Source organism: Chlamydotis macqueenii, chromosome 9 (genome assembly GCF_036417535.1).
Source record: "Chlamydotis macqueenii isolate bChlMac1 chromosome 9, bChlMac1.mat, whole genome shotgun sequence".
Taxonomy (NCBI): Eukaryota; Metazoa; Chordata; class Aves; order Otidiformes; family Otididae; genus Chlamydotis; species Chlamydotis macqueenii.
The window spans coordinates 16588399-16606674 of record NC_141564.1 but is presented as its reverse complement, the minus strand read 5'-3'; the positions used below and the strand labels follow the sequence as shown (position 1 = coordinate 16606674).

General features: G+C 61.9%; 1 protein-coding gene across 1 annotated transcript; it reads right to left on the bottom strand.

Annotated features, from left to right (window-relative positions):
* Window positions 1–1258: 1258 nt before the first annotated feature.
* Window positions 1259–18276, bottom strand: MUC4 (mucin 4, cell surface associated). Its single transcript, XM_086754861.1, has 33 exons — window positions 18213–18276; window positions 17590–17739; window positions 16653–17494; window positions 15187–16589; window positions 13550–14271; window positions 13000–13189; window positions 11273–11535; window positions 10813–10952; window positions 10434–10598; window positions 10197–10352; window positions 9886–10016; window positions 9573–9661; window positions 9084–9260; window positions 8836–8979; window positions 8604–8723; window positions 8189–8391; window positions 7378–7456; window positions 6960–7130; window positions 6665–6766; window positions 6221–6457; window positions 5783–5917; window positions 5503–5681; window positions 5218–5377; window positions 5023–5121; window positions 4230–4412; window positions 4064–4137; window positions 3676–3740; window positions 3242–3441; window positions 2854–3022; window positions 2606–2767; window positions 1714–1751; window positions 1531–1628; window positions 1259–1315 (listed from the first exon to the last, which is right to left on the bottom strand). The coding sequence occupies exons 1-33, from the start codon at window positions 18274–18276 to the stop codon at window positions 1259–1261; spliced, it is 7167 nt and encodes a 2388-aa protein (XP_086610987.1).

Sequence of the window (18276 nt, the reverse complement as noted above, 5' to 3'; positions counted from 1 at the left end):
GCTGTGCCCCCATGCTGGTGGCTGAGATTGGACCCCTGGCAATGGGGGAAAGGGTTGACTGCATGGGTTGACTGCAGCCGAGGCCCCAACTGCTGTGACGCACCAGGCTTGCCCCGTGAGCTGGTTCTGTCCTGTCTTGTCCCCCACTTCTGTCCCCTAGCCCTCCCTCCCCAGGCAGTCCCCCGGCCCTGTGCCCAGAAGGGACAACTCTCCAGATCAAGCCTGAGTCAGCCTGACACCTCTGCTGGGTGTGCGAGGGCAAAATGCAACCCCATGATCAGAAACATTGGAAGAAAAATAATTTTTTGTATGCGTAAGAGCGCATCTGCCTTTCTTCAAAAATAATAAATCCTTGTCAAAGCCTCTGAGGGGTCTGAGCCTCACTGACCCTGCGGAGCCGAGGTGGGAGGTGGTGGTGGGGGCAGTCCTGGGGCTTTGCAGAAGGTGGCTGCCCTGCGAGCTGGTGGTGGGGATGCGAGTGTCCGGGCTGCGGCCGAGCTGGGCTCCAGGGCTGCAGGGTTGGAGCTGGGGTCTGCCAGACCCTCCTTGGGCAAGCATCTTCCCTCAGCAGGGGCAGCGAAGCGCTGTGGGGGGTTTGCAGGGACCACAGCCCTGCTTGCATGATCTGAGCCACTGTGAGCAGTGCCTAGGGACAGCAGCGAGGGGAAATATGTGGCTTTGCAGGGGTGATGAGGGGATGGAGCCACACAAACCCCTACGTCCATCTGTTCTTTGGCTCTGTGGATGGGACCAGCAGAAAGTAGGACTTGAGAGCTGGGCAGCAGGGAAGCAGGGCTGGCACACAGGGACCATGGGGTGCAGGCAACTTACTCAGCAGCATGCCCTCATTTTTTTGGTTTATTCTATTTTGTTCCTAACGGGTTATAATCACTGTGTTGCCCCGCCTGGCTCTGCCGGGTTCGGTTACGTTGCACAAGGGCATACCCCGGTGCAGACACACCCAAGGACTACTCCGCTTGCCTCTGCAGGTCCTGGAGGGAAGGTGAAATCCGCTCTCTTTGGCCACCCAACATAAATGCACATTTTCCACCCAAAAAACCCCACCTCCTCCAGAGTGAATCCTCCCACAAAGACCAGACCCCAAAATGCAGCTGCCCATCCCCTTCCTCCACGCAGACGCCGTTGTCGGAGACCCCAAGAGCAGGTGGTGGGGCTGGCAGCAGTGGCTGGCTCTTCCGCGAGCCCGGAGATGTCGGGGCAGGACGGGCAGCATGGGCTGGCTGTGGCTGGCAGCAGGCTAGGGCTGCTGGGGGGGCTGGCTTGGAGGCCTGACGTGGGGTCTCTGGATGCTGATCTGTAAAGGAGGGACAGGCCACGCCGTGCTGTCGGCACTGCATGGGCTCTGCTCTTTGTGACAAGCTCAGGCAGCAGCACAGACCCCAGCACTGGCCAAAATGTCTGCGATGCTCCGGGACGAGGCACAGCTCCCAAAAATCTTTGAGGCATGGGATAAGGACATTGGCCCCCAGCCCACAGCCCCCCACTGGGACAAATAACCCCTGGACAGACCTGGACTGAGGGGTCGATGGCCTGGAGCTGAGGTTCCCAATGCCTTTCCTGGGAGTGGGAGTGGACAGGCTCTGCTCGCTCTCCTGCCATCATCAGAGCTGGAGCAGGGAAGATGAGCAGAGCTCAAAGACCGCCACGATGAAGCAGAGCTGGGGTGGGAGGGGTTTGTGGGGATGTACTCACAGGAGAAGGCTCGTGGTCTCCAGAATGTCTCCTTGGCCCTAGGAGCAGGGGAGCAGAATGGAGACAAGATGTCAGGGTGGGCTGGGAGACCCCCTGCCTGGTCCTGGTGCTTGGGTTGGATGGGACGGGGGAGTAGGGACTGAGTGTGGGGGCGAGATGAGGCTACGAGAGGAGGAATAGCCCGCCGTTGCTGTGCACACACAATTTCTCGCCTTGGCCCAAGCGCAAATGAACAGAGATGCTTCCCGGAGATCCCTGGCTCCAGAGGCAGGACACAGCTCCCACCGGCACAAGGGACTTGGGGCATTGAGCTTTCCTCAAGCATGGATGGGAACACCATTCACGCCTCCACACCAGGACCCAGGGCTGGGGAGCAGGGAAGGAGATGCTGGCACTTCCACCCCAGCCTTGCACCTCGTCAGCCATCTGCTAACTCCCTGCTCTGCAGGAGAGCGAGGTCTGATCCTACAACCACTTTTTTTTCTTGCTCCAGGCCAACTTTTCCCAGACCAATGTGAATTGCAGTGGGAATCATCTGGACGGTATTCAAATCAAAATTAAATAGAAAGCCCATCTGTAACCAGACACTGGGTGGGATGAGGAAGAAATGCAAATATTCCCTGACACAGGGAAAAGGAGAAGGTAATGTTCAATTCACTGACATTATTGCACCCCTGAGCAGTGGATGACTGGGAAAGGAGCTGGAAGATGCTAAAATATCACCCAGCCCAGCCCCTTCCCCAGGGCAGGCTTCCCCTGCCCAGGCCAGATGTGCGCAGTGGTGAACCTTCCAGAGATGGATTCTCCCACCATTTTTTTGGGCTGGCAAAACTCTTCCTGATACCCAGTCTCCATTCCTGCAGCACCCACCCCTGTCCAGCCCACAGCTCACCCGCGGTGCTGGCGGCAGATGCAGGAGGCCAGCCAGGCCGTGGTGAGCAGGAGGCAGAGCAGGGCCAGGGCTCCCAGCAGGATGCCGAGGAAGGCGGCGAGGCTGACGGCCAGTTGCTCGCACCGGGCGCCGGCAGGGGAGAAGATGGAGAAGGGCAGGCAGCTGTGGATGAGGAGGGAGGAGTGGTGATGTCGTGGGGAGATGTGGCCATGCCCGGTGGCCATGTCTGTCCCCAGCGCCGCTGCTACCTGCACATGGGTCCCTCGGGCAGGTGCTGGCACCGGCCACCATGCTGGCAGTAGCCCCTCTTGCAAGGGGAGATGCAGACGAAGCCAATGGTCCCGGCGTAGTGGAGCTGGTAGCCTTTGTAGCCGTACAGACCACAGGGGAAATAGCGCCTCAGCTCAGCCACCGTCACTGGGGAGGGACGGCACGGGTTCAGCCACGTGGCAGCATCACCCCTTGATGTTACCCCAGGTCTGCTTGAGCTGGACCCATGCCTGGGGTGGGGAATGCCGCCCACCCACCTCCCCTGTGGGCATTACCCGAACCCCAGGGTACGCACGGCGATGAGGACAATGGGGACAGTGGGGTGCTCCTCTTGGGCTCCCCAGCTCGACACCAGGAGCAACTCACGCTTCACCAGGTCGGTTACGTTGTCCTGGTACAGGCGCTGGAAGAGGAGGCGCGTGCCCGCTTCCCGCTGCCCCCGCTGCCTGTTGAAGGTGCCGGTGATGGCCGCCGGCAGGTCCTCATTCAGGAACCGGATGACGAAGCTGCGACTGTCATAGGCAAACTCGGACACCACCATGAAGGTGAAGCCATCGCTGTCTGTCCTGCAGGGAAGAGATGGGGCTGCTGGCGGAGTTGCTGCTGCATGACAGAGTGACCAAGACCCACCGTGCCTCAGTTTCCCCATCCAGGTAAAGAAGGGATGAGGCAAGAGATGGAAGGTGCCATGGGGCTTGTGTCTCCAAGGGTTTATCAGTATCAAGGCTGGAAAAACAAACTCTGGGGTGAAGGAAAATGCTCCCTGAGGTGGGCATGGGGCCACTCCAGAGCTGACTCACGTCTGGGTGATGTTGGTGTTGCTCTGGAAAGCCTTCACCTCCAGGGAGCCCAGGATGGCCGAGACCTGTGGCAGGGAGAGTGGGAGGGTGTTAGGGGAGGGCAGGATGGCCCCGGCATGGGGAGAGGCTGAAGGGCGACGAGAGCACCGTGGCTGAGCCCCAAGGGCTGCTCTGGCCTTTCGTTCATGTGCTGAGGACCTGGCACATGGCCACGGTCGCAGCCAGCATCGTGTGGCTGGCACTGCCTCCCCCCTGCCCTGTGGATCCGCTGGATCCCCAAGGATCCCATGGGAGAGGGGAGCACGGAGGCACAGGCACCCCAAGCTGCCACACCGCCGGGGGTGCTGGTGTGTCCCCCTCCCCAAGCCCGTCCCCTTCCACGACGTACAGTGCTGTTGACTTCGCCGGCAGTGGCGTTTTGCAGCGTCCTGACCCGCAACTGGATGCTTCTCCGGGGGAGATCTGCTGGGGTCAAGCCACAGCAGTGGCTCTGGCATCCCAGAACCAGGGCAAGTGGGGTTGGGGTTCCCGCCTTGTCGGGCACAGGCACCCACCTGCGCTGGGCAGTGGCCGAAAATCCCCCCCTGCCACCAGGCAGTGCTGGTCAGTGAAAGCCGGGGGGCAGACGCAGGCCGGGGCGCAGGTGTCGGGGTGCAGGCGGCAGCGTCCCCCGTTGCTGCAGTAGCCCTCGGGGCAGGAGCGGGAGCCGCAGGCCGAGCCGCAGCCTGGACCCTCGCCTGTGGGATGGGGAGCCCGAGTCAGGAGCAGGCACGAGCCCGGCTGCAGAGACAGAGCCCTAGTGCCCCAACCCACCCCCAACTGCTCTTCGGCTAAGGTGCCTTTCTTCCAGATTTTTTAAAAACTCCTTTAAAAAAAGCCCAACATTGTAAACACCCTTTTTTTTTTTTTTTTTTTTATGCCTTAGGGCTTTCGGATCCTCAAGGAAAAGCCCTGCTGGAACCCTTGTGAAATCCCCGCCTGCTGCATTAAAACAGGAGCAAAACCCATCATCCCAACCCCACCAAAACCACCTGAAAACAGGACTTGATTTTAACCCCCCCAACCTCTGCACGAGCATTTGAGTTTTGATGGGATGAGATTTTTTTTTTTTCCTCAAAGAGAAAAATTGCAGGGAAAAAGTTTCCCTTCCCAGAAGATCAGTGAGATTCACAGCCTGGGAGCATGAAGGGTGGCTGGGCTCTGGGCCCTTTTATTTTGGGTACAGAGCTCAGCTAGCTCCCCTTCCTCTCCTCTCTGGCCAGTTTGGCTCCCACGGGAGCCCCATTCCACGGAGGCCTCCGGCACGATGGGGACGAGGACCATGCCCGCTGCGGTGCCCGTACTCACCCTCCTGGCCAGCCGGGCAGGAGCAGGCGTAGCCGCCCACCGTGTTGGTGCAGGTGGCGTTCCCCGGGCACGCCGTCCCCTGGGCGCACTCGTCGATGTCTGCCAAAGCAACGCAGCGTGGCACCGGGAGAAATACCTGGGCCAGGGTCCCGCAGGTGCCTCGGGTTCCTGGTGGCTGTGGTGAGCCCTCGTCACCTGAGCAGTGCCGCCCATCGCCAGTCAGGCCGGCCGGGCAGGGTCCGCATCCAGAGCGCGAATTGCAGTCCACGCCGGGGAAGCATCCCCAGGCACAGGGGTCTGGTGGGTCCTGGCAGAAGGGACCCAGGAAGCCGCCCTCGCACCTGCAGGCTGCCAGCTGGGAAGAGGATAGGGACATGGGCTTAGGGACACAAGGAGGATGGGTAGATGGAGAAGACAGTTGGCACGGCTGGTGCGGGGACCAGCACAGTGTGGCACCGGAGGAGTTTTCCAGCCCACTACCTGCAGGGAGGATCCCTCAAGGGTGACGGTGTCACTGTAGTCGCACTCCTGGCTCCTGCTGCAGCTGCAAAGGGTGAAGTGAAGCTGGAGGAGGGTAGAGAGGTTGTTGGACCCCACAGCCTCCAGGCTGACGGTGAGCGGGGCCATCCCACGGGGCTCCCACGTCAGGGTGCCACTCTCTGCCAGGGGGAGAGGTGGGAGTTAGAGGAGGTGGCAGAGGAAAGGGGCTGGCTGGCCCATGTCCCCCCATCCCACCCCAGCTGCCCCATCTCTCCTCTACCTGAGATGTTGAGCTCTGGTGAGAAGTGTGGGACAAAGCGTGCTCCCACCCCCACGGCGTGGAACTGCCTCCTGACCCTTTCTGTCCTGAAGGCTGTGAGTGATGCGTTACCAGTGATGATGGGAGGGAAGGCATCTGAGGAAAGAGCAGCCCAACACACAGCTGGGTGTTTGCTACTTGGCCTTGGCACCTCTTGGCTCTGAGTCCCTCCTGGTGAGGACGGGACCCCAGGCAGATGCTGCCATGATTGCCCACTGACAAGGCTCTCGTGTTGCTCAGCATGGTGGCATCTCCCCAGCTTGGAGACCACCCAGCCGGGCAATGCAACTCTGAGACCTTGGTGACTTCTCTCCTGCCTCACATGGAGCAAGAGAGCACAGAGAAAGCCCAGTTACCCCAGCCCATGCCCTCTCAGAGGTGAGGATCTGCTCCACTTACTGAGCACTGTCTTCTTCTGCTGGAAGTCAGCTGCAAGGCTCTGGGTGGCCAGGCCCAGCGCCACGTCCCCTGTGCTCAGCGCATCGTAGATGCACTCCTTGCTGCCGCGGCACTGCGAGGCTGCCAGCTGGTACTGGCTTTCATTCTCCTGGCGCAGCTGAGACAAGAAGATGGGTGTGAAGTTCATTACCGGTGAGTCCAAAGGCTGAGCAAACAGGCTGTGCTCTCCAACAGCCCCTGCAAGAGAGCACACCATGGGTACAGCCTTGGGTTTTTAAGGTTTCCTATATTTTAGGTCTCATTTCCACAGAGCAGTGAGGACACCAAAGGGCTTCCCTGGCATCGCTTTTGCTCAGGCGAGCGTCTAAATGTCTCCAGCCAAAGAACGGCCAGAAGGTGCAGGAACAGGGGGGTTGCCAAGGTGGATCCTGAGCCTGGACTTACAGGTCATCCCGTAGCTGTAGATCTCCTCCTCGCTGCTGTTCATGGGGATGCTGGTACCGTTCGGCATCTGGAAGTCATCTGCAGGGTCGTAGTCCCACACACCTGGCGGAGCATCACCAGAGAATTGGAGTTCCCTGCGCTGGAGCTGACCTCCTCTGTGGTACTGGCCAGCGTTTAGTTTAGATCCGGGGGTCCCTGCCCTAGCAAACATGTTCCCCAAGCGTTTGCCAGTCTGCTTTGGGGGACTGAAGGGGACTTCACACTCTGGCTCTGCAGCGGTGCCAGGGGTCCTCACCCAGAAGGCCCTTGGTGCTGTTGCGGTACCGATCAGGCAGGCTGCAGACCACACTCAGGATCCCGGAGGTGGCTGAGATGGAGACAGCGATGGCTCCATTGAAGATGGCTGTGATGGAGGAGTCGTTGACCAGCAGGACGCTGGGGCTGTAGTACACCTCGGTACCCATGTCTGCAAGAGCAGGTGAGCAGAGAGGGAAGGTCCATGCAAGGCTGGGGTCTGGAACAATTCCCCTGAATTTGGGGAGCTGAGGGCTCCTCATCCACCCCAGCTGAGTCAGAGACAGGGTACAGGTGGGAGACATTCGATGGCTCTCAGGACGGCTTCCCTCACTCTGGGCAGGGCTGGTCCCTGTGGCCTGGGGACACCCCTCATACCCCCTAGATAATTTTAGCATTTAACAGCACACCCTGCTCACCTTGGGAATAGGAAAACTGGATGGTTTCACCGTTCAGGAGAACTTGGATGTCACCCTGATTGCCCAAGGTCCATTCAACCTGTAAATCATGGTGGATGTTCCAGTCAGCCCCTCTGCTCGTCCCTTCCTGCCGTCCCCCCGTGCTGGGGACACGAGATAAACCTCGTCTTCCTCCAGCCCTGGCAGACAGGCTCAGCCCCAGGGGCCATGATGGTGTGCTCTTCACCCCAGCAAACGCATGATAACGCAGCTTTGATGGCTGCACAGAAAAGGACGGCATGCTGCACCCCTCCCCATCACTGCTGGCATGGGGCATGCAGAGGCCACCACCGCTGCTCAGCTGACCATGGCAGCGTGGAGAGCTGTGGCGGGCTCCAGGCTCTGAGACCCCTCCTCATGCTGCTCAGCAGCTGCTTCTGGTGACACTGGAAGATTTTACTTACGGAAACGGGTGTGGGGAGCAATTCTGCAAAGTAAGGAAGAGTACGGGCTTGTGCTAACGTGTCTGGAAGAGAATGGCAGTCAGGGCAAAGGGTGTGCAACGAAGAGGATGGAGCAGACCTGCAGTTCCTGCAGAGCTCCAGGCACTTGCTGGCCAGCTTGCAGGAGGTGTTAAAGCTGTAGCGCATTAGTCTTAGTCCAACCCACAGCTATTAGCACTTTGTTGCTGTCGTTGGAGGTGGCAGGGAGAGGAGCGGGGATGCTCCTCAGGTCCTGGCCACTTGTAGGTGATGCAGAGGAAATGCCCAACCTGTCAGAGGGGTCTATCCTGTTAGATGCTCAAACTGGTACCCAGGTCGCTCCTACTTACTGTTGTGGTGGTGGTGGAGATGTACTGGGCAGCAAAAGCCACAAAGTTGGTGGCCTGGGCTGAGCCGGTCCGGGCCGTGCGCCCTTGCAGCACGAAGCTGGTCTGGGCATCGCTGGCCAGCAGCAGGACAAAATCCCCGAGCCCGTTGAAGGTGTAGATAAGTCCATCCAGGGTGGTGATGTGGGGGTCCCCAAAGGCACTGGCTGGGGTCCAGAGGAGATGATGCCATTTTAGGATGAGGAAGAAAAGCAAACGCTGGTGTCATCGCATGGAGGACAGCAGCCCACGGCGCTGCGCTGGGCTTGGCAGTCCCCACCGGGATGCTACGAAGCGTGGGTAATGCCTGGGGTCCACATACGGCCGTGCCACCCACTCGGCACCCTGGCACAGAGGAGGCAGAGCCCTGGGGACTCACCAGGGGCGGGCGGCACGTATCCCTCGCAGCCGACCCTCGGTCTCTTCTCTGCAAACCTGGTGCAGAACAGGGGCTTCCCCACGCGCCGGCAGCACCAGTCGAATGCTTCCAGCTCCTCATCTGCAGAGGAAGGTGGCCAGGCACTGGGGTGGTGTGGGGGGTCCCTGCTGCGCCTGCAGAGCACTCAGTGCTCGGGGGATTTTAGGATGAGGGAGAGGCAGAGTGCGCTTACCAGCCCTGGGGTGGATGGGGAGGCTCCAGACTCTCTCCTGCCAGCCTTCGAGCAAACTCCCGTCTCGGTACAGGCACCGCACCCCGGCTCCAGCTGGGCTGGGGGACGAGGTGCGCAGCATCCTCACAGAGGAGTCCAACAGGCCTGAAATGGTGTGGGGGGATCACCAGATCCGCCCCCAGAGCAGGAGGGGACCCCCCACCAGCCCCCCAATCCTGTGGTTGGCCCTGGGGGGCCGCACTCAGCACCTCTGCTCTGGCGGTAGCGGGGGTCCAGCTCTGCCTGGGGCTGGGAGCAGGGACACGGCGGCAGTTGGCCGTTCCAGACAGCCGGTGTCGGCTGCGCGTCCAGCCAGGCCAGGCACCGCAGCCTGTAGTTCACCCGGGAGCGACTGTCCAGCCTGTACAGCCAGAGCCCGTGTACGTCTGGGGGAGCAAGCAGAGAAATGCATGGCTTGGCCAGGGTCTTGCCTTGCGCCCAGGGTGATCCCATGGGACAACTGTCCCCAGCTGTTGACCTTAGACAAGGTCTCCAGGCTCCCTCTAGAGCCAGCATGGCCCTGGGAAGCCACAGCAGGACATGGGACACCTGTGCTCTGCTCTTGGTGGCCAGCCCTGGTGGCCTGGTGGCTTCACTGGCCTGTCACCTGGCAGAAACGCGGGTTGGGGACATGCTCCAGGGGCAGAGCATGACTCGCTCCATCCCCGCCTGCCCCGAGGTCTCCCCCAGTGCCGTACCAGTGCCAGCGCTGCTCTGCTGGTCGGGTCGGTACTTGACAGCCAGTGGCTTTTGAGTCAGCTCGTTATTTTGGGCATAGCCATCGCCGCTGTGTGGAGAGAGGAGATTTGGGGTTACAACCCTCCTCCGCTCCCCATAGAAGAGCTGGGGTGCGAACTGCTGCAGTTTGCAGAAGAGGGGGTTTAAACGGGACAAGGTTGCTCTGGGCGTGGGAGCAACCCAGCTCCTGGGGATAACATCTCCGATGGTCCCAACATAGTGCTGGGAGAGATCCCTGCCGTCCCAAAATGCAGCCGTGTGCCTGCACAGCACCTGGAGAAGCCGATCAGCACGTTGCCTGCAGCCAGCTCGGTGTAGTCCCACCGCATCCCGCCGTCCTGGTAGATCAGCAGGGCGAAGGAGCGGTTCCCGTCCGTGGTGAGGACAGCCTGGTAGGTGCTGGTCTGGAGAAACCCGAGGCACCCCCTTAGCAACCCCAAATCGTCCCCTGCTCTCCCCGCAGTGCAGACTGAGCGGTGAGACCCGAAACGCCTGCGCCGAGCCACAGGAGACCAACAGCCCAGCCCTGCCCCAGCTGTCGCTTGTGCCCGTCCCCTTCGTCAACTGGGTTGCCCACCGCTCACCCGAGTGTCATCCTGCTGGGATGGGTACGCCGGAGCCTTCTCCCACGTCACCTTCAAGGTCCATTTTGCTACGTAGGGGGTTTTCAGGTATTTCTCGATCTTTTCTTCGACATCATGGACAAGGGGGTCTTCGGTGGAGCCGAGGGTGGAGTACTCCTGCAGGTTACCAAGAGAGAAGGTTTAATGAGCAAGCTGAGAGCTGGGCTCTCCTGGGAGAACATCTTTAGCATCCCCAACCTGGTACCAGGTGGTGCCGACACCGTGGGAGAAATCTGCGTCGTCCCAGAAGGCGGCCACCATCGGCAGACCCTCCTGGCCACTGAAGCCTCGGGGAGGCGGGTTGGGGTTGGAGGGGACGTAGTTATCCGTGGGAGGGAAAATGATCTGTCCGTTATCTGTAAACTAACCAAAATAACTCGTTATTTGCCGACACCCCAGGCAGCTCCTGCCTGGACCGTGTGGCTTTTAACCTCCATGGGTGGGCAGAAAGCTGCCAGTTTAAATGGCAAAAAAAAATTAACATTCAGATGAAATTTGGTTTCTGCTCCATTTCTGCGGGTTTTTCCTGCCAAGGAGGCTGCACATCCCTTACGTGCTCGGCGAGGGGGGAACTCACGTAGAGAGTGTCCCGCAGCGACTTCCCGAAGGGGAAACCGATCTCTGGCTTGAACAGGGGGCAGTTAAAATCCACCATCCTCTGAACGCACTCTTGGTCCCCTCCCTCTGCGCCGAAGGGATAGAGGGAGGCCGCTGGCACTGACACGGGCAGGAGATAAATAAAAAAGTGAAAAAACATTAACGTCTGCTCCATCCTCCCTGCAGCCAGGGCAAACCCGCCTGCTTGCCACTGGGATGCTGTGGTTGTCTCGGCTTGTAACCTAATTTTTAACCCAGTTTTTAACTTGGAATAGGCTGCTTTCAGCTCTCCTATTTCACCTTTCCCCTTCAATCTGTCAGCCCAATGTGCAGTGCAGACAGGTCGCCCTGAGCCAGGCTGTACCCTCAGCCCTCACAGTGCTCGGCCGGCTGACAACCCCTTCCTGCCCCTGGCTCTGCGAAGAAGAAAATCTACTTACTGGTAAGTCCATGGGTGAGTTGAGGCTCAGGGGCAGGAGTTTTGCGGTTGGTGGTGGGGTGGGCAGATGTCCTTGGTGCTGTGGCTGGTCCCCTCTGTGTCCCAAAGGCAGGAGCTAGGGTGGTGGCAGGGCTGCTGGTGGCTGGTGGTCTCCCCAGTGCTGTGGTCCCCGGGGCTGGGAGACCTCCTGCCTCCTTGTCTGAGCTCTCTGGGGTTGTGTGTGCAACAGCCATGGTGCTCCCTGCAGTGATGGCCATGGTGGTGCTGCCTGCAGCGATGGCCACGGTAGTGGTCCCTGCAGTGATGGCTGTAGTGGTCCCTGCATTGATGGCTTCAGTAGTGGTCCCTGCAGTGGTGGATGCAGTGCTCCCCGCAGCAATAGCCGCAGTGCTGCCTGCAGCGATGGCTGTGGGGGTGCTGCCTGCAGCGATGGACGTAGTGGTACTGCCTGCAGCGATGGACGTAGTGGTACTGCCTGCAGTGATGGCCGCAGTGGTTCTGCCTGCAGCGATGGACGTGGTTCTGTCTGTAGTGATGGCCGCAGTGGTGCTGCCTGCTGTGATGAACGTGGTGCTGCCTGCAGTGATGGACGTGGTGCTGCCTGCAGTGACGAATGTGGTGCTGCCTGCAGTGATGGCCGTGGTGGTGCTGCCTGCATCAATGGCTGTGGTGGTGCTGCCTGCAGCGACGGACGTGGTGCTGCCTGCAGTGATGGACGTGGTGCTGCCTGCAGCGATGGCCGTGGTGGTGCTGCCTGCAGCAATGGACCTGGTGGTGTTGCCTGCATCAATGGCTGTGGTGGTGCTGCCTGCAGCAATGAACGTGGTGCTGCCTGCAGCGATGGCCGTGGTGGTGCTGCCTGCAGCAATGGACGTGGTGCTGCCTGCAGTGATGGCCGTGGAGGTGCTGCCTGTAGCAATGGACGTGGTGCTGCCTGCAGTGATGGCCGTGGAGGTGCTGCCTGCAGCAATGGACCTGGTGCTGCCTGCAGCGATGGCCATGGTGGTGCTGCCTGCAGCGATGGCCGTGGTGGTGCTGCCTGCAGTGACGGACGTGGTGCTGCCTGCAGCGATGGCTGTGGTGGTGCTGCCTGCAGTGACGGATGTGGTGTTGCCTGCAGCGATGGCCGTGGTGGTGCTGCCTGCATCAATGGATGTGGTGGTTCTGCCTGTAGCAATGGCCGTGGTGGTGCTGCCTGCAGTGATGGCCGTGGTGGTGCTGCCTGCAGCGATGGCCATGGTGGTGCTGCCTGCAGCGATAGCCGTGGTGGTGCCTGCAGCGATGGCTGTGGTGGTGCTGCCTGCAGCGATGGCCACGGTGGTGCTGCCTGCAGCAATGGACGTGGTGCTGCCTGCAGTGATGGCCGTGGAGGTGCTGCCTGCAGTGATGGACGTGGTGCTGCCTGCAGCGATGGCCGTGGTGGTGCTGCCTGCAGCAATGGCCACGGTGGTGCTGCCTGCAGCAATGGACGTGGTGGTGCTGCCTGCAGCAATGGCCACGGTGGTGCTGCCTGCAGCAATGGACGTGGTGCTGCCTGCAGTGATGGCCGTGGAGGTGCTGCCTGCAGTGATGGACGTGGTGCTGCCTGCAGCGATGGCCGTGGTGGTGTTGCCTGCAGTGATGGACGTGGTGCTGCCTGCAGCGATGGCCGTGGTGGTGCTGCCTGCAGTGATGGACGTGGTGCTGCCTGCAGCGATGGCCGTGGTGGTGCTGCCTGCAGCAATGGACGTGGTGCTGCCTGCAGTGATGGCCGTGGTGGTGCTGCCTGCAGTGATGGCCGTGGTGCTGCCTGCAGCGATGGCCGTGGTGGTGCTGCCTGCAGTGATGGCCGTGGTGCTGCCTGCAGCGATGGCCGTGGTGGTGCTGCCTGCAGTGATGGCCGTGGTGCTGCCTGCAGTGATGGCCGTGGAGGTGCTGCCTGCAGCAATGGACGTGGTGCTGCCTGCAGCGATGGCCGTGGAGGTGCTGCCTGCAGCGATGGACCTGGTGCTGCCTGCAGGGATAGCCGTGGTGGTGTTGCCTGCAGCAATGGACGTGGTGCTGCCTGCAGCGATGGCCGTGGTGGTGCTGCCTGCAGCGACGGACGTGGTGCTGCCTGCAGCGATGGCCGTGGTGGTGCTGCCTGCAGCGACGGACGTGGTGCTGCCTGCAGCGATGGCCGTGGTGGTGCTGCCTGCAGCGATGGCCGTGGAGGTGCTGCCTGCAGCGATGGCTGTGGTGGTGCTGCCTGCAGCGATGGCCACGGTGGTCCCTGCAGCGATGGCTGCAATGGCACTACCTCCAGCGACGGCTGTTTTCTCTCCCCAGGCAGGTGTCCCTAGAGATGTCTGGAAGCTGGAAGGTGACGTGCCCGCTGCCTGTCCCATGGCACGGTTGCTAATGGCTGTGGGAGGAATGGTGCCTGTTGCCAGCTTGGGGTAGGTCTGTCCAGCTGCTGGCTCCCCGGTCGCACCATCTCCAAGCAGGGATGAGGGGGATGTCGCTGGCTTCTCTGCTGGGCTGTGAGGGGCTGCGGTGGCAGAGCTGGGACCAAGGACGTTCCAGGACCCCATGGTTGTCTCCACCAAGGGAGTGTGCACTGCTGGGGAGAAGACAGGTTGCCCATCTCCGCCTCCCTCATCATGTGTGGCAGTGGAGGACAGGGCACTGCTGGTGCTGATGGCCTTCACAGGGGCAGATGGCATGGCTGTGGTGGCCCCGGTCACCATGAAGGTGTCCCCACTAGCTGAGGTGGCTGGTGGGATGGTGTTGCCTGGGGACATGCTGGCAGCTGGCGGGGTGGCCGGGCTTGTGCCAGTGGTGTCGGTGCCAGACACGTGGGTGCTTTTGGTGCCGGCTGGGGATGCTGCACCCTCGGTGCTGTTCTCGGAGGGGGTGGTGTCTGCCTGGGTGGTGGTACCCCTGGTGCCTGATCGGGAGGCGGCTGTCGTCTTCCATGACTGTGTGAGGCCAACAGCCAGTGACGAGACCCTGGCCGAGGGCTTGTCCTCAGTGACTGGGCTGAGAGCCCTTGAGACTGGATTGCAGGTGCCATCAGTGGCCTCAGGGCACAGCCTTGGGGTGACACGGGTGCTGTGTGGAGCAGAGGGGGGTGTTGTGACCTTGTCGAGACTGGCATCACCTGATCCCACTGATGGACTGGTGACGATGCTGGGGGTGATGGAGGATGCCACCACCGCCAGATGGCTGTTGCTGGGGACAGGAGGGGACGTGCTGCCATCTGGATCAGCAGTACTGTGAACGAGGCCAGGGGAAGGTGCTGTTCCCGGTTCCGGAGCTGTGGGTGACACTGCGCCCATGATGGCCACTACCACGGGACTTTTGCTGCCCGGAGCAGAGCGTGCCAACGGGGTGGCATCACTGGTGCCTGGCTCAGCAAGCCCAGTCATAGGGGTGGGCGACCCCAAGAGCAGCCCTGCAGCCCTGTCCCCTATGGTGGGAGAAGCCATGTCCACATCCAAGTCGGGGCCTGAGTTTGTGTCCGTGGTGGGCTCAGCAGGGTGATAGCTGTGGTCCGATGCAGCCGTGTTTGGCCGAGTGGTGATGCCGGCTGTGGCAGGGAATGACACCAGCGGGGCCATCCCCAGGGCAGGGTCACTGCTATGGGGGGTACCTGTTGTGGCACCCGCCCCTGTGTTTTCAGCCGGGGTTGATCCCAGAGCTGCCTGCGTGGTGCCGCCATCTCCTGCCAGCTGGGACCTGCCCCTGCCTCCCTCCGTGGCTGCGTCTTTGGGGGCTGGCAGTGTCGGAGGCTGGGGTGTCTTGCCAGCGGCTGCACTGGGAATGGGGCTGGATGTGGCCAGCGCTGGGCTGGAGTTCGCCACGGCTGGCGGAGCCAAGCGACCGCTCCTGGGAGCCAGGAGGGGCAGATCCGCTGGTGGCCTAGTTTCGGGAGCATCAGTCCCTTGGACAGGCGGCTCTGGTGATGGCCTGGTGGTGATGATCGCGTGGCTGGAAGCTGGCCCCGCTGCACTGGTACCTGGGTTCTCCTCTGTGCTCACCTCCAGAGATGCCATCTCCACTGCTCGCCCTGCGGTGCTGCCATCGCGGTGGGGATCACCTGGAGCTCCCACTGGTGGAGATGGGGTGGCTGGGGACAGTGGGGACATGCCTGCTGTCATCTCTGGGGGGATGCTGGATGATGGAGACACTCCCAGAGCCATCCCTGCAGTGGCACTGTCTTCCAGGAGAGAGGTGACACCTGCTCGTGATGCCACAGGGGCAGTGGCTGTTCTGGGTACGCTCAGGGTGCCTGGGGCAGCTGTGTCCATGCCTGGTGCAGCGCTGGGTGACCACATCTCTGCCCCTGGAGCTGCCCCACGTCGGGGACCAGCCTGGAGCGGTGGGGCTGGTGCAGGTCCAAGGGTGACACCAGTTCCCAGGGGAGCTGAGCCTGCAGTGGGACCAGCGTGGCTGTGGCCAGGAGATGCATCAAGATCAAGCAGGGTGGCACCGGTGTCCCACAGCATTGTGGTGGCATTGCCACTGGCTGGCAATGCTGTCCCTGTCCCTGCTTTGCTAGTTGGCTTGCTGCTGAGGGAGGACGGATGGGGAGCTGGTGCAGTCCTGATGCCATACCTGCTGAGGGAAGATGTTGGTGCAACAGTGGTTTGAGGGGCCCTGTCTGGCTTTGCTCCACCAGCACCCGTGATGGATGTGGCCATACTGGGTCTGTCCAGAAGGGATTTGCCTGCAGTTGTCTCTGCCGTGGTGGTCCCAGGGCCTGCTGAGGGGGTCTGGGGGAGCAGAGACCCCTTGGAGTGCGCAAACGGCCCCAGAGAGGGACCACTAGTGCTGCTGGGAGCCAAGTCAGGGGACAGCCCCATGCCAAGCCCTGCTGGGGTGGCCTTGGTCTCCAGGGAAGTGATGCTCCCTGTGGATCCAGCATTGGCCTCGCTCCTGATGGACACCGGCTCAGCACCGGCACTTCCCAGGGCTGTGAATGACACGGTGGGGACATGATCTGCAGCTGTGACATCCATCACCGTGGCTGGTGTGCTTGGAGCTGTCGTGGTGGCCTGGAGGTGGGTGATGGCTTTGGCTCCAGGCAGCCCATCTCCAGCAGTGCTGGGGGCTGCTCCGTGGCTGGGGGGAATTGGCTCTCCTGAGCCTGGCGTGGCACTGCCAGGGAGCCAGGGGGAAAGGGCTGGAGGCCGCTGAGCAGGGGGCTCCTGCGAGGTGTTATGGCCAGTGTCGGGTAAGGGACGTGTCCGTGGCTCTGTAGCCTCGCTGATGCCAGTGGTGACAGGAGAAAAGGTGACCTTCACCAAGGATGCGCCTGGGGGCTCTGCAGATGTTGGGGCCGCCGTCCCGGCTCCCTCTGTGGCTGCATGGAGGGGAGCCCCAGGGAGCCCAGGGGTAGGGCCGGCCGGGGCTGCTGCTGGCTCTGCGGGGCTGCCCGTGTCCTGAGAGACGCTGGCTGCTGAGGAGGGAGGCAAGGGGTCCTCATCCAGCTCTGCTGTGACCTCCTGGGACAGGAGTGCGGCAGTGGCATATGGCTCAGCAGAGCTCTTGCTGATGCTGGAGGGCGATGGCCCTGTGCTATGTTTGTCATGGGATGGCACCATGGTCCACGCTGTCCCCGGCGTCCCCTCTGCAGTGACAGCATTGACCAGCTGCACCAACTCGTTGGAATCAGTCAACCTGCCAGTGACTGAGGAAGATGCTTTTGTCCCCAGCCCTGGCTGAGCAGTTGGGCTGTGTGCCACTGGTGGGGACAGAGCTCTGTCTGGTGCTGGGTGGGCATCACTCTGTGCACCAACAGCACCCATAGGTGGCTCAACTGCAGCCCCTTCTTGCGTGGGGACAGTTGTTCTGAGGACCGACTCTCCAGGGATGCTGTCCAGAGCCACTCTGGACACTTCCACAGCCTGCTGGGGAGTGGAGCTGCTGTCTGACAGCTGTTTGCTTGTCCCCATTGCAGCAGGGATATGTGGAGCTGGGGACGATGTGGCTGTGGCTGGCTCAGCACCACCACCCTCCGCGACAAGGCCCACCGCTTGGGATGGGAGCTGCCTGTGCCAAGCAGTGGTGGGAGCCAGAGGGCCGCTGGTCGAGGGGCTGGCAGCGTCCGGAGAGGCGACCCCAGCCCCTGCCCCTGCCTGGGGGCTACCTTGTGTTGCCAGATCCCCGGCGAGAGCTGCTGTGCTGGGAGGCCCCCCCCGCTTTACACTGCTCCTGGCTGGGACCAGCGCTCTCGCTGTCACCGGCGGCACCAGGCTGCCTGTGGGGCGAGACAAGGTGGCCCCAGCTGGATCAACCCCAGCGCGTCCGCAGCAGGCGGGAACCTGCTCACGGCTGGCTCCCCGCCGGCCTTACCTGAGCCACGGCTGTCTGCGGAGGTGGTGGTCCTGCCCGCAGGAAAGGGGCGCTGGGGCTGGGCGGCCACGGCGGTGGGGAACGCCTGGCAGGTGCCCGGGTCCGGAGGCAGCTCGGCGCTGGTGCTGTCAGCCGAGATGCTGCCCAGCTCTGTCGGGGCCAGCGTGGGGACAAGGGGCTGCTCCCCCATCTCTCTGGCTTGCGCTGGTGGCAGAGCAGGTAGGTGAGGGCAGGATGAGGAGAAAATCAGCCCGGGGTCCCCATCGCCCCCATCCCTCCTCCCTGCTGCGGGAGGAAGGTGCCCCCAGCCCTTGGAACTTATTCCCACCCAGCACCCACACCTGGACCAACGCTGAGAGCAAGACAAGCGCCTTCCCCATGGGTGAGAGCTCCCATTTGACCCACAACCCCCCCACCTTTCCCTGCCATGGTCAGGGGACCGTGGCCGGGCTGTGGCACCAGTGGGTAGAGATGGAGGAAACCCTGGCCAGGCACTCGGGCTCGAACGTGCAGCGTTCCAGCAGCCGGAGAGTCGTTCGCAGCCCACCACCCATCACCCATCACCCAGATGGTATCGGCCAGCTGGTCAGACCAGCAGCACTGCGGGCGACCCCAGCACTCACCTGGCAGCACCCAGAGCCCCCACAGCACCCAGCTCCAGAGCAGCCGCTGGCTCCGGCACCCCAT